General features: G+C 38.6%; 1 protein-coding gene across 3 annotated transcripts in view; it reads right to left on the bottom strand.

The window, feature by feature from the left end:
• DENND1B (DENN domain containing 1B) overlaps nt 1-15581 on the bottom strand; it is a 260094-nt gene that overhangs the window by 62931 nt on the left and 181582 nt on the right. For all 3 annotated transcript variants that reach the window (XM_060126905.1, XM_060126890.1, XM_060126894.1), the window contains one exon: nt 14442-14543. In XM_060126905.1, the coding sequence (XP_059982888.1) occupies nt 14442-14543 (102 nt within the window). The remainder of the gene's footprint in view (nt 1-14441; nt 14544-15581) is intronic.

Below are 15581 nucleotides of genomic sequence, written 5' to 3'. Positions count from 1 at the left end.
AAACTATTTACTGATGATGCGTTTTTGAGGATGAGTAACTACTCTGTGTTACTAAACTAGTGATTTGAGCTAAGAGAAATTCATCACTTGGTAAAATGCCCCATGTTATCACTGACTTTGCAAACAATCCTGTCAGTGACTGACACTTATCAACATACATACTTAATGAAAATGTCTGTTCCTAGAAGATTAATTTTGTGTGCACACACACGTGCGCACACACACACACACACATTACATACACACACATACCAATGCAGACACCCAGGAATAACTGAGAAGTGGTATAAATGGAGAGGAATGCTGAACCTAACAGTTCTCTAAATTCCTTTTTGTATTTTTGAGTCAATAACGGCTTTTATTTTTTCCAAGTGAGATTGGTTCATGATCACACCACTCTAGTAACTCTGGAGCATTTCATAGTAAGGGAAAACAGTAGCTACAGTTGTATAGATATAATTTTGAACTAAAACGTATTACCTGTTGGAAAATCAATGTCTATATAATGTACTGTAACCTGTCGCTTGACTAGTACTTACCCACATCACTTAGTAAACATGTATCTAAGTTAAAATTAGGTGCAAGTAGATTTTTAAAAGAATTTATGAGTATGCTTTAAGTTAATGCTTTTTACATAAATCTTAGTATTTTGCTTTTTATTCCAAAAGTAAAAATTAAAACCTGGAACTAAACATGCTAAATAATCACACAACATAACTGGAAATCTCAAAAACATTCATAGACATAATTCCATAGTATAGATTCCATAATTTACTTATAAACTATAAATAGACAAAATTTATTTAATAAGAATAAATTTAGTTCTCAAGATCAATAACATCATCCCCTCTAAGTCATTAACAGTTGCAAGATTCTGGATTTTGCTAATCCTTACAATGTGCTCTTAAAGTGGTGTAACAGGTTACAAGATAAATGTGATTAAGCAGTGAAACTGCTTCCTGCTGACTCTTTTTTTTTTTGATATTGACATCACTAAGGTTTTCCAAAGAGTTTTTATCTTCAAACAACCATCTTAATAGGAAACTGAGTCAATCTAAAGAAATTATCTGTTGTTGTAAATGCCCTTCAGTAAGCACTACTGTTAAATGGAAATGAACATCTCCACTTCAGCTTTTAACATGTAATTAAATATAAAATGAATGTTTTACAAATGTAATAAAACATAAAGAACAGACTTGACGGCAAGCATCTTTACAAAAAATATAAAAAGTATGTTCTGATCAGATTCACAAGTTAAACGTGAATAGATGGCCAGTAGGCCAGAGGGAATGTATCTTGCCTCTGAGAGACAAAGTGTATGTTTTTCATAGTTCTTTGATTCTTCACCATTCAGCGAGTTTCTGGCATTTAGTCCAAAAATCCAAAACAAGTTATGCTATTAATCCGTGTTCCAATGACTTCAGTGGTCTAGGACTATGTCCTACAAATAGTTAATTGCAATCGATCCACCAAAACTCTGAGGACAACAATAATTAAATTTCGAGATTCTTATATCATTTTAGAAGAAATAGTTGACTTTTTAATTAAGAGCTCATAAAAAGATTGTTCTGGGGAGAGGGGGCCAGGGGAGCACTTCTCTACGAAGCTGGGGAGGGGGAGGGGGAGCACTGGTTTTAGTGCCAACATGACAGTCTTGTCCCTGAAGAAAAGCAGCAGGTGCACTGGGGCCACACAGCACGCAAATCCACACGCCCACACCCCTTCTCCACCTGCGAGAAATGACCAAGTCTCAAAAAGCTACCTCATATTAGAGACCCTTCTTGGGCACAAAGATAACTATTAAAGTCTTGAGAGCTAGAGAAAAAGACATGTTTTAACGAATTAGAAATCTTTAGAAATTTAAAGGAAAATTTAAATACTGCAAAAAAGTTACTTTTAAAATATATTAATTTCTTATGGATCTTTAAATTTTCCTTTCTATATAATGCTTTGGGCTTGGGCTAAAAAAAAAAAAAAAAGTAGTCTAACTTAAATATTTCTTCTTCAACAGGCTCAGTACACCTTGACAGGTTAGTGAAAACTACACTGAAGTGCTACAATAAATTAGTCAACAGATACTTACAGACATCTGCTAAATGCTAAGCATTCAGTTAGTAGCTATATATAAACACAAACTGCTATTACAAGTGGGGAAAAGCTAGGTCAGCTTAAAGCTAAACCAAGAGAATTAAGTATGTGAAGGAACAGAAATAGTTATTTTTATTCCATTTCAAGAATTAGGTAATCATATGACTGTAGTATACTAAATTAGACCACCATGGTATAAGGAACAGAAAAACACTTTGAAGGGTATTGTAAAAAGCCCACTCAGTGCAATTTATCATCAGAACTAATAACTTAGTGGGACAACAACAGCCTTTCCAGGATATATCAACAGACACAAAATAATCTGCAACAGAATTAAGCCTTTTGAGCTTCATGACCACCAGACAAAAAAGAATTCATTCATCTGTTCATTCAATAAACATTTAATTGAATGTTTACTATATGCCAGGCACTTTTCTAGATGCCTAAAAAAACAGAAATGAATGAAACAGACAAAAATTCAAGCCTTCATAATATTTAAACATCTAGCGTTTGGGGATGGGGGGACAGAACAGATAGCATGAAATAAGAAGTGTAATAAATTATGTAATGTGTTAGAAGGGAATGAGTGTTGGAAAATAAAACAGACCTGAACAAGGGAGCTCGGGGAGTGTGGGGCAAGGAGCTTTCAGTTGTCAACAGTGTGGTCCAGGGCAGGCATCACCATGAGGACAACACCTGAGCCAAGGCTGGAGGGCAATGAGGCAGTGAGCCCGTGGTCCGGGGGAGAAGAGGACCCGGGAGAGGGGAACCACAGGCATCAACAAGGCACAGCAGGTGTGGATGCACCCAGCAGGCCTGTCCCGAGGTCCAGGGGTTGAGAGAAAAATCAAGCAGCAGTGATGCCTGTTCTCACCTTAATTCACAATCTGCAGTCTCAACGGTGCTCTGAACGATGCTGAACCACCTCCTTTTTTCTCCAGCCCGCTCACTCTCCATCTACTTCAGGTCTTCTCTCCCCTTAAAGGTCCAACCACCTCCCCTTCCTCTCTCAGCCCATGACCTTGCCTCCTAATCTCACTGGAAAAAAAAAAAAAAAAAAAGAAACCTAAAGCAACTGAAAGAGAAATTCTGCCACAGCTCCTGGCTCACAGCCCCACTCCTTCCTGCTGTCACGGGGTGTCTGCTCCGCAGGGACCAGCTCCTCTAATGCTTCCTCCTCCTATCTCCTGAGTAGACCCATCTCTGCCAGGTCTGCCCTACAGCCCACGAACACGAGCCTTCTCCTCCTGACCCCATGTCTTCTCTGGCCTTGTCCACTTCGATGCTCCTCTTTAGGGTAAAACTCAGAAGTGCAGCCAGTACTGTTGTCTCCAGGCCCTCCCCGCCTGCACCCCAATCACAAGGTCTCCCTCACCTCTCCGGTAAAGCTGCTCCTGCTGGGGTCATCCTATCTCCATGTTACTAAATCCAGTGCTCAAGTCCAAGTTCTTCCTTTAATCAACCTGTCACAAGCATCTGACACAGTTGGTCCCTCCACTATGGTGTCCTTTCTCTACTTGGTCCCAAAGGTACTCACTAGCCTGAATTCTCTCCTACCTCCAGGGTTACTCACTCCTTCTCGGCGTCCTTGGTCATTGCCCTCTGCTATTTCCTGGTCCCTGGACCTCTGGTCATTCCTATTTATACTCACTCCTTTGGTCGTCTCACTTGGTCTCCAGTCTAATGACTTGAACTACTATCTACACGCTGATGACTCCCAAATGTATATCTCAGGTCTAATTTTTGCCTCCGCCTCATCTATCCACTTGCCTAATAAATATCTTACTTGGATGTCTAGAAGACACCTCAGACTTAACATGTCCAAAACTGAACTCTTATTCTGCCCACCAAAATTTCTCCTGCCCACAATCTTGCCCATTTCGATAAAATGCGAATACATCCTGCCAGTTTCTTGGATGAGAAATCATGGAATCATCCCTGACTCCTTTCTCTCACACTGCACGTTAAATCTTTCAGAACATCCACTGACTATATTCAGAACAGATCCACAGTCTGACCAGTTCTCTCATCTTCCACAGACCAGTTCCAAACTGCCCTCTCCTCTCACACAGATTACAGCACAGCGTTTAAATCTTCCTTCTGCTTCCCCCTGTGACCACCCTACAGGATGGTGCCCAAATGCCACGTTCTCCATGAAATCTACACCGACTATGCTACTTTAAGTTGCAATCTCACCCCAACCCCTGGTGGTCCCCCTTCTTGTTCTATTTACTTTTCCACAGTCCTTATCATCTCTGAACATTCTACATAATTTAGTTAACTTATTGTTGGTCTCCCTCCCACTAGAAACACAGAATTCACGTCAGAAATTCTTTTCTGCTTTGTTCTCCAAAGTATCCCAGCACCCAGAACACTTTCTAGTAGACAGTAGACACTCAAATTATACTGTTGAATGAGAGAATGAATAAAGAATACTTAGATGAGTGTTTCTAAAATTTTAGTGTGCCTATTCTTATGGTATTTCATTAATAATATAAATTTCTGGGTTTTAATCCAAGCCTCCTAAATCCAAAATTTTTGAAGGTGAGACTCAAGAAGATGCATCTTTAATAGACTTTCTAGCTAAATCTGCAGGTGGTTTGAGCCCACATTTAGACAAACGCTGTTTAGGATACTACTTGAAACTCGTTAACAAAGGATGCTGAAAAAATGTATCCCTTGTCCTAATAAGCTTTCTCTCCTTGTGTATTCCTTTTGCTACCAATAGGAGTCCATGTCTTCCCTATGTCACATGGTATTTTTATTCTTTTTTCATCGTATAAAATATGTGCTGGATACAACTACCATCTCCCATCCATTCATATGTCAAGTATTTCCTAATACTCCCGAACTGTTGAATTTTTAGTACTAGAATGCATGTGTTGATCTTAGCTATAGATGACATACCATAAATATCGTGCTTCTTTCAAAAAAGATCAATAGGAAAATGTAGAAATGTATAAGAATTTATTATTTATGTTAAAAGCTTTCTAAAATCTCCAGCTAACATAAAAGGAAAATATTTGGCTTCTGACCCACTCCTTTTATCCAATATCTTACGAAGTCAGAGAAAGTGGGTCGTAGCACAAAATACAGAGAGTGCTGAGTATCCCGCAGAATTTTCCCTTTTACACACTATACCATTAAGTGACTCCAGGTTTGAAATTACAGACACCACTCAGTTGAAACACCTGACTCCTACAATGTTTGGATTTTCCCAAATGAAATAGATGAAGAGCTTATAAAATATCCATTATATTCAATTTTATGAGCTCATCATCTACCAAAATCATAAAGACATTTTCCTGCCTATTTATTATAACAGGAATAGCAGTTTTTATTTGATTTCTTTATTTAACAATATTAAGTGTCTACTATATACTAGATATTAGGATACAAACACTTTAAAAATGATCCTTGTCTTTACAGAGCCTACAACTCAAGAAGGAGCCAAACAAACCAACAAATATCATATGGTACAAATCCAAGACGCTAAAAGGCAAGGAATTTATAAACGACTGAGAGATCAAGAACCTGCAAAAGGGACATCTGAACCAAGTCTTAAAGAATGACTGAGTTGAGTAACGTAAAATGGGGAGAGAGTGTTCCAGCCAGAGAAGACAGGAAGGAGACAAGCATGCATGCATTTATTCATTCCTTTATTCCTGAAGGGACGGTAAGTCTTAGTGGCTCTGTGGATGCAAGTCCTAACTCGACCACATACTAGCTGCTGTGTACACTCTTAGCAAATTATTTAACCTCCCCATAATTTAGGTTTATAACCTGCAAAGTGGCAGTAATAAAGTAGGTCACTGTGAAGATTAAACTAGTCTAGATAAAGCACTCAAACAGTACCCTGCATAAGTCATAATTCAACAAATGTTATTTTTATTTATTCATGATGACCATCATTCATTCTCTCACTATTTATTAAGTATCCATTACAATTCAAGTGAGAAGCATAAAGAGGGGAAACCATTTTCAGAGACCTAAGAGCAGACATCCAGAATGGCTGCAGTAAGGGTATTGAGAGAAGTATTAGAGAGAAAACTAGAGAGACAAATGCCAGAAGATGACGGAGTCTGTGTGCCAGGCTAGGGTGTGAACATCACCCTAGATATAATGAGAAATACGTAAGATATGCTTTTCAGAAAGAATACTCTCAAAGTAGACTGGAGGATGGCTTGAAAGGGGGGCTAAATGAAAGAACACAAACCGGTTACCCAACAAGTCACTGACACTGAAACGGGGGAGAATAAAATAGGTAAATCTAATATTTAGAAAGCAGAATCAACAGAACATAGTAAACAACTAGAAACTGCGTGCAAGAAAGGTTTGTGGTGATGGTATGAGAAAAGATGACGCCTAATTTTCTGGTTTAGGCAACAGGGTAGAATTAGTTCCCAAAACAAGGGGTGCAGGAGGGGCCAGTATGTTTGTGTATGTGCAGATGCACGTATGTATATGGGCGATGCACATGTTTGTATGGGAGTGTATGTATATGCATACACACATGTATACATTGGCATGGGTCTAGACTAAAGATACGTTTAGGACTTATCATAATAGGTAATTAATGCATGTATGGTCCTACATAAGGAAGCCCAGTGAGCTGGTATGAGCTAGAGACGTAGAGGTCTGAGGACAGAGACATTCAGGGTATAGACAGAGGCAAGCGTAATGATAAAGGGTGCAGGAGGAACTGCCTAGAGAAAGGGAAAAAGTTAGAATGTTGTATCACGGATAAAAAGAACAAGAGTATTCTAAGAAGTACTACTAGTCAATATGCCAATAAGTAAGTATTTAAGAACAGCAGAGTGAGGACTCTTTCCCTATTCACTACAGCTGTAAAAACAAAGGCTACCCTCGCAGGAGAAAGCACATGCCCACTCTTTTTAAAAACAATTTACAATAGCCAGGACATGGAAGCAACCTAAGTGTCCATCGACAGGTGAATGGATAAAGAAGATGTGGCACATATACACAATGGAATATTACTCAGCCTTTTATAAAAAGAAATGAAATTGAGTAATTTGTAGTGAGGTGGATGGACCTAGAGTCTTTCATACAGAGTGAAGTAAGTCAGAAAGAGAAAAACAAATACTGTATGCTAACACGTGTATATGGAATCTAAAAAAAAAAAATGGTTATGAAGAACCTAGGGGCAAGTCAGGAATAAAGACACAGACGTACAGAATGGACTTGAGGACATGGGGAGGGGGAAGGGTAAGCTAGGATGAAGTGAGAGAGTGGCATGGAGTTATATATATTACCAAATGTAAAATCGATAGCTAGTGGGAAGCAGCCGCATAGCACAGGGAGATCAGCTCGGTACTTTGTGACCACCTAGAGGGGTGGGATAGGGAGGGTGGGAGGGAGATGCAAGAGGGAGGAGATATGGGGACATATGTATAACTGATTCACTTTGTTATAAAGCAGAAACTAACACACCACTGTAAAGCAATTATACTTCAATAAAGATGTTAAAAAAAAAGAAAAATTACAAACCAAAAAAAAAAAAGTGTTCTCTTCCAGTATGCAGAATGAGAACATTATTGGATGGGAAAGTTTGAGAAAGACACATTTATATTATCTTATGATGACACTAAAAGAGGTTTTGCCAAGTTGAATTTCCCTATCATTTTCCACTCCGATAAAGTTAGAATATGGACAAGCAGAATTATTTTGTGGAAAAAATGTATCTACTGTAATATATTTGAGCTCCAGATGTCCAACAGTGACCTAGGCTGCCAGCAAACAGAGAGTCTGTATTCATGGACATCCCACAGGTCCGTGGTCTGCATGAGGCTCTGGGATCTCCACACTAAGTTCAGCCACGGTCCTTGGCCATGGGGCGTGTATAGTAAAATGAGCAGAAACAACTCTAGTTCCCGTGGCCTTAATAACAAACAATACCCAAGAAAATAATTTCCTCTGCTGCGTTAGTGTAATAGGAAACAAAAGGAAGAGACCTAAAACTAACGGCTTAAATCTCTGTAAAGCTGCAAGCTAAAGAAGGTGCTGTCAGAGCCATGGGTTTAAGAAGTGGTTTCTGGGATTCCTTCCAAATCCATTATCTAAAGAGGAATTTATCCAAATGGAACTTCCTATCATCTGTCTAAGCCATGTTTATTCCATGGTATCATGGAATGTTAGAGCCGAAAGGTATCTCAGACTTAGTGACCTTTTAGTCTAATTCATGTTACAGATGCAGTAACCGAGGTCTAAAGAGGATAAGAAGTCAGCTGTCAGTGAAAACAAAGCCTATTACCGGCGAATCCAGAAATAGTAAAAAAAAAAAAAAAAAAAAAAAAAAAAGAATATGTTTTTATACAACACTTAAGGAATTTAAATAACTTAAGTAATTAATAGCCTAATTAATAATGACAAAGCCAACTCCCAGAACATTTCCTCCCTACAGAAAAGATCATAATCCTTTCAGCTTATCCTTTCCTTGTCTTTCTTTATAATTTTATCACGTTTCCCTAAATAATACATTATTTAGTTTTCCTCACTGTTGAACATTATTACATAAAAGGACTCATCATATCAATTCTTCAGTGATTTGTTCCTTTAATTCATTCACATTTAGTTCTGCTGAAGCTCATTCATCTCCCTGTTGTGTAGCTGTTCTATCGTATGAATGTGACAATTTATTCATCTTAATACCGATGACTGTCTAAGATTACCAGCAGTACTTTGCTGTTATGAGTAATTTTAGTAGATGATTTTTGGTGCACAATTTAGAGTGAAATTGCTGGGTCAAAAGAAACTGAAGTTTAAGTCATAGCGCCAAAGTGTTTTGTCAATAAGTTGTGCAAATTTTCACTCCCCTTAACAGCTGAAACTTGGTCCCGTGCTCCATGTCTTTGCCAAAATTTGAGATTTTCAGGTTTTTAAAACTGGGCCAGTCTGGTGAGTGTGAGGGGGTATTTCATTATGTTTTTTATTTGCTGTTCTCTGATTACAGATGAGGTGGAACATCTTGTATATCTTTATTAGCCATTCAGGTTTCTTCATTTGCATGTGCTTATCCAAATCTTCTGCACAATTATATATGTTTTTTACCGACATGCGGGAGTTTGTTTTTTTATATTCTAAACTCTTGGGTGGTTCAAAAGTATTGCAAATATGGAGTCTTTTGATGGCCAAAAGTTCTTAATTTCATGAAGTCAAATTTATTAGGCTATTTCTTTATGTCCTAAGTAACTTGTCTTTATACTCAAAGTAATAATGTCAGTTTGGTGTCTTACTTTCTAAATCTTTATGTTTTTTGTGGCTAAATTATATATGTGAGGGGTTCCAATGGTAATAGATAGAACCTTTCTCAGAGGGAAACATTAGTGTTTTAAGTATGATGTTTATTGAAAAGATGTTTAATCATGCCTTTTTGCTTTTATCATGACTCTCATGAATATTATGAAAAATCTGTGCATCTGTTGAGATGATCTAATGATTTCACTCCTATAATGAGTTAACGTAGTGAATTACATTCATAGATTTCCTAATGTGTAACTACCATTTAATTTCTGGGATAAAGTCAACCTGCCCATGAAGCAGTATCCTTTTTACACCTTGTTAGAATTGGCTGAAAATACTTTGCTTAAATTTTTGCATCTGTGGGCATAAATGAAACTGGCTTATAATGTTTTCTTCTCATGCTGTCTTAGGTTTTAGAATCAAGGTTATCCTGGCTTTACAAAAGAGACTGAAGAGTTATCTCCCTTTTGCCATAGTCAAAACAGGAATTTTTTGGAAATTGAAGTGGAACCATTTGATTCTGGAATGTGTGGGAGAACTGGCCTGTCTTACACAGTAAATATTGGTTAAATTTAATTAACATATTTACCATTTATTTTGCTCTTCCTTCCTTCTTGCATTTCACACATTCCATCTTAGATCTGAGAAAACTTTCTCTCTGAATTACTTTCTTAAAGTACTTCCTTAAGAATTTCTTTCTCCTGTTGGTAGGATAGTCAGGGTTCAACCAGAGAAGCAGAACCAGTAAAAGATTTAAGAGACAGATAGACAGATACATATACACATATGAGAGTTATTATAAGAAACTGGTTTACAGGATTATGAGGGCTGGCTAAGCAGGTAGGAAATTCATAGGATAGGCAGTCAGGAAGGACAGACCATGGGCAGGTGGGACCACAGTCAGGGGCCGATGCTGCCACCCACAGGTGTACCTTCTCTCTTTCAGGAAAATCTCAGTCCTGTTTTACAAGCCTTCCAACTGCTTCCAACAGGCCCACCCAGCTCATGTAGGATTATCTTCCTTATTTAAAGCCAAATGATTAGGGGTTTAAATTACACATGTAAAAATACCTTCACAGCAATACTTAGATTAGCATTTGATTAAATAACTGGGGGCCGCAGCCTCACCAAGTGGACACATCATTAAAGCCAACACAGAGGGCAAACTCAGCTTTAGCAGGGAAATGTCTGCATGGCACTCTTGCAATTAAAACGTATTTTAGTTGGTGTAGGATTCTAGGCATTTTTTTCTCAACACACTGAAGATATGGCAGTGTCTTCTGGATTCCACTGCTGCTAGTGTGAAGTCATCTGTCAGTATTTGCTCTCTGAAAGTAATCTGCTTTTTCTCTTTTAAAAAAATTTCCTCTTTATTGAATGTTTTAGAGCTGAATCTGTTGTGTGGGTGTAGATTTCTTCTTATTTCCTCAGTTTGGAGATGTGGGACTTCCTGAATTTATAAAGTGTGCATGTAACTGGCTCTGGCCCTGTCCTTCCAACCAGCATCTCTCCTCCACTTCATGTCTGCTCCTTTCAGGACTGACTGTATGGATTTCAGACATTTCCACTCCACCCTTTATGTTTATTAACCTCTTACATGTTCTACTTCTTCGTGGCTCTGTACTGTGTTCTGGATAATTTCTTTTTCACATCTTCCAGTTCAGCAAATCTCTCTTTAGTTAGATCTGACTGGCTATTAATACATCAATTTCCTTTCATTTAAATTACATGCTTCCTTTCCAGAAGTTTATTTGCTACATTCTTAAAATTGTCTTTACATTCTTCAAAGTTTTTACACCTTGAACATTTTTAAAGCTCGTCTTTTATTTCTCTGAACATCTTAAGCACAGCTATTTTATATTCTACTTCTGTTACATCCAGTATTTGAAGTCTCTGAAGGTCAGTTTCTGTCTGCTGTTTGTGGTTCACCATTTGTTTCCCTGTATGTCTAATGACTTTTAAGAGTGAAATTTCTCTTTGGGATCTTAGCTGGGAGAATTCCTTGATGCCTGAATGAAGGTGGATTCCTCAAGGAGGATGCATATTTGCTTCTGCCTGAGGGCACTAACAGTCAGGATAACTTTACACTTGACTTGAGTTTGGTCAGACCAAATCAGAAATTATTAATTCAGGCTTCAGAGTCCTGTGCATGCTGGTGAGTGGCAACTTCTCAGCAGCGCTCTTTCCTCCCCTCCACTCGTGCCAGAGCTTCAGATGTACAATCCCCAGGAAGTGGCTGAAGGGAAGGAGCACCTTTATTTCTTGTTTACCTTTACAGTAAGTCTTCCCAGATTGATGCGAGTTGAATCTCCTATCACACTTCTCATCTTGGAGAGTAAGCACTGGGCTTTGTCTCCTGTGACCCTCACCACATGATGTTTTTTCAAATTCTGCATTTTAAATTGTTTCAGTACATAAGTGAGCTCCGAATCCTTCCCTGCCATATTATCAGAAATTACAGTTCACTTTAATGCCTACCTTAAAATTATATGCTTCTCTCCTGGGTTCATGTTCTCTCAATTTTAATGCATAAGAATTGTTGAATAAAGAGAGGACCTGGGTAGTTCTTGACCCATAATGGATCACAAACTCATGGTCAGGAATATTAATCATTTGTACCTAATAAATATTTTTATATTCTTTCAGAAAGATCAGTAGTGTCTTTGAGAATTCATCTATGCTAATAATTTTTATCAATCGATTCCTATTTTTTTCCCTTTCCCCCCCAAGCTTTAGTGAAGCGTAACTGGTATACAAAAAACTGCACATAATTAATGCAGACAATTTGCTGAGTTTGGGCAGATGTATATACTCCTGTTACCATCACCACAATCCAGGTAATAAACATGTCCATCACCTCCAAAAGTTTCCTTGTGTCCATTTATGTTCCTGTTTGTTTGTGTGTGATAAGAACATGAGCAGGAGATCCACACTTCTAACACATTCCAAAGCACACAACACTGTACTGTCGGCACCTTGGATGCTGGACCTGACTCACCTTTACAACTTTGTGACGCTGTCAACAGAATCTCAAGTCCTTTCAGGGATACCTTCAACTATCTCTTTCTTAAGGTTCATAAAATAGTATCAAGTTCAAGAACACGGTCAACTGGTGTATGTAAAACTATCCAAGTTGTCCTATAATCGGTTCTACTTTGACCATTCTCATATGTTACATTTAGCCTTTTTGACCAAGTTATACTTTTAAAACATCCTGCATAGATATGTATTTTGTTAATGTAACTGCTCTAAGGATGAGGCAGACCCTAAAATTTATGAGCTTCCACAAAGTTTCATGCACTGTCGAGCTGAGAGTGCACAGGTGTTAATTCACATAAACTGTATCACAACCTGTGGGGCAGGGTACGATACTTGTTATTTTATAGAAAAAGAAACAGATACTTATGAACAAAAAGCTACTGAGTGACAAAGCCAAGGTTTAACCCAACTCTACCTGACTCCTAAAATACATATGCTTTTTGTAGTTATGTAAAAAAAAAAAAAAGGACAATGTATGAACGTTATCAAACGATAAGACTCCAGTTACAGAATCTCAAAAAGGGAAGTAATACGTCATTCTACCCAACCATTCAGTCCTTGACCTCCATATAATTTGAGCTTCATAACTCAGTTTTGACAATGGGAGGTACAATTATCTCCTCTTGACAGACAAAAACACAGCAAGGGCACTGATATTTAACTCAACAAGCATGTACTGGACGACTAGCCTGGGCCTGCACTGTGCCACACACTTCAGCATTTACAGACCATCACTCGATCCTGTTCCAATCCTGGGAAGTAATCCAGTCTATACCGGAGCCCTCTAGGGACAGAGAGATCCAAAGGGAGCCCACTCCATCCTGGGAAATTCACAAGACATCTTTAATCTGGAAACCCACCAAACCTGGTTCTTTCTGTTCCAGAAAGCTGTGTACTGGACAAATCTAATCCTTTCTTTAAGGTAACCTTTCACATACTGGAAGACAGGTATATCCCCACAGAGCATTCTTCTAACTCAGATCATTATTTAGAACTTCCTCAGAATACAGAAAAATGGTATTGGATTTTTTAACCATGCTGGTTTCTTTACTTATCTAATTTGAAGCTTATTTTGAGTCATTTGGTCTCTTTCCTCTTAACAGACAAAGGAATTTCTATTAACTTGTCTGCTTCTCAAGGGCATCACTGAGTTTTTTTGTTTTTTGTTTTTTTGCCGTATGCAGGCCGCTCACTGTTGTGGCCTCTCCCATTTTGTAGCACAGGCTCTGGACACGCAGGCTCAGCGGCCATGGCTCACGGGCCCAGCCGCTCCACAGCATGTGGGATCTTCCTGGACTGGGGCACGAACCCGTGTCCCCTGCATCGGCAGGCGGACTCTCAACCACTGCGCCACCAGGGAAGCCCCATCACTGAGTTTTTATTCATGTCTGCACCTTGGACCCAAGCACAGTTTATGACACACTGTAGGTCTTCATTAAATGTTGAATTCACATAGCTAACTTTACACTTAAAATTGTCATGTGGAATAAGAAAAGTAAGTGTTAAGAATTTAAATTACATAAACAGAAATACGGCAAGCCTAAATTAAGAAACTTGCCATGATCACACAATGGGATGAAAGAGACACTGCATCTAAACTTTCTGGAATCGGATGTCAAGCTGCTGCTTTTTGAAATGACAGTTTTATTTTCTGAGCCAGAAATCAAGACACACAGAAGGACTATAAATTTTTTCTGAAATTTTAATTTGTGATTATGTAAAGTTTTACAAAGCTTGAAAAGTTACGTATTTATAAATCGTTTTTATACTGGATTGCATTGGGATGGTCCTATTAAAAAACTCAGTTTGTTTACCATACCCATCTAGCACACTACGATAAGCCCTTCTAAGATGCCTTACATAACCAGTCTTACTGCTTCTTCTGCTGCGCATGGATACTCTCCTCTGTGAGACCATCAGCTGAGCAACTTTCAGTGAGGAAGTTTTTAATAGCAAAGTTCAGACATAATTTTACAGTGACAAAAAAGTGTTATAAATTTCTGTTACATTTCTGTAAACTTGTTACAAAACAAAACGTGGAGGTCCACTCTTACCTGCTTAAAAAGCTGGAGGTTAACTGCGGTTTCTAAAAAATGTTTCATCAGACTTGAGCGGTGCTTGACGAAACTCTCCTCACAGAACGTGATGGGCTCACCCTGGATAGAAACAAAGAATTTCGGGGACGTCAACAGAAAGTCAGCACAAACCAGTCTATCTGAAGAGGCACCTGGGGGGCTCACACAGGAGTGTAAGACAGAACTTCAAGGTACTCAGGGTGTAGAGGGAGTGAGACCCTTACACATCATGGCTGGAGGTCAGGCTGGTAGAAATATTCCTCGAGCCGATAAGCTTCTGCCATAGCTTCCTAATCAAGCATCCCTTGGGCTCTAAAAAATGGTCACTTTCACTCCCTCACAGTAAGACTAAATCCCCTAAAAACAAAGATTTAATATCATTAGATTGATTATGAGTATTAAAAATTGCACACAGGGCTTCCCTGGTGGCACAGTGGTTGAGAATCCGACTGCCGATGCAGGGGACATGGGTTCGTGCCCCGGTCCGGGAAGATCCCACATGCCATGGAGCGGTTGGGCCCGTGAGCCATGGCCGCTGAGCCTGCGCGTCCGGAGCCTGTGCTCCGCAGCGGGAGAGGCCACAACAGTGAGAGGCCTGCGTGACGCAAAAAAAAAAAAAAAAAAACACCATATTTGCCACTATCATAGAACTTACAATCTAATGGGGGAAAAACAACAAACAAGGAATACTGTTAAAGGTAAAGACCTGTTGTCTTTGGATCCCTAATATCAACAATATATCTAGTTACATTGGGAGCCCAATAAATGTTTTATAAGTGAATAAATGAAATAGCAAGTAAGCTAAAGCCTTGCTCCGTATGACATATTGTCTTTTCCAAAGCAAATATAAATTTTAAAAATAAACAAAATCATTGCCTCTAACGGCAGTTCCAACTATATCACTGCTATAACAAAGAAATCAGGACTATTGATAATTTTAATTTTTATTTGATGGACTTTTCATCCCCAAACATGTGAGAAAGATTTTATTACAGTCTGTAATATGTCTAAAAGTTGTCATTAACATTGCAGAATAGTCTTCAACTCAAATATAGAGTTCTAGTTCCAGTTGAAAAGCTTAGACTTCTGATGTTACAAGCAAGCATTTCTTCTGATTGG

Source organism: Lagenorhynchus albirostris, chromosome 2, assembly GCF_949774975.1.
Source record: "Lagenorhynchus albirostris chromosome 2, mLagAlb1.1, whole genome shotgun sequence".
In the NCBI taxonomy this organism is placed as follows: Eukaryota; Metazoa; Chordata; class Mammalia; order Artiodactyla; family Delphinidae; genus Lagenorhynchus; species Lagenorhynchus albirostris.
The sequence above is the reverse complement of the archived record's forward strand: the minus strand, read 5'-3'. Positions and strand labels throughout refer to the sequence as shown.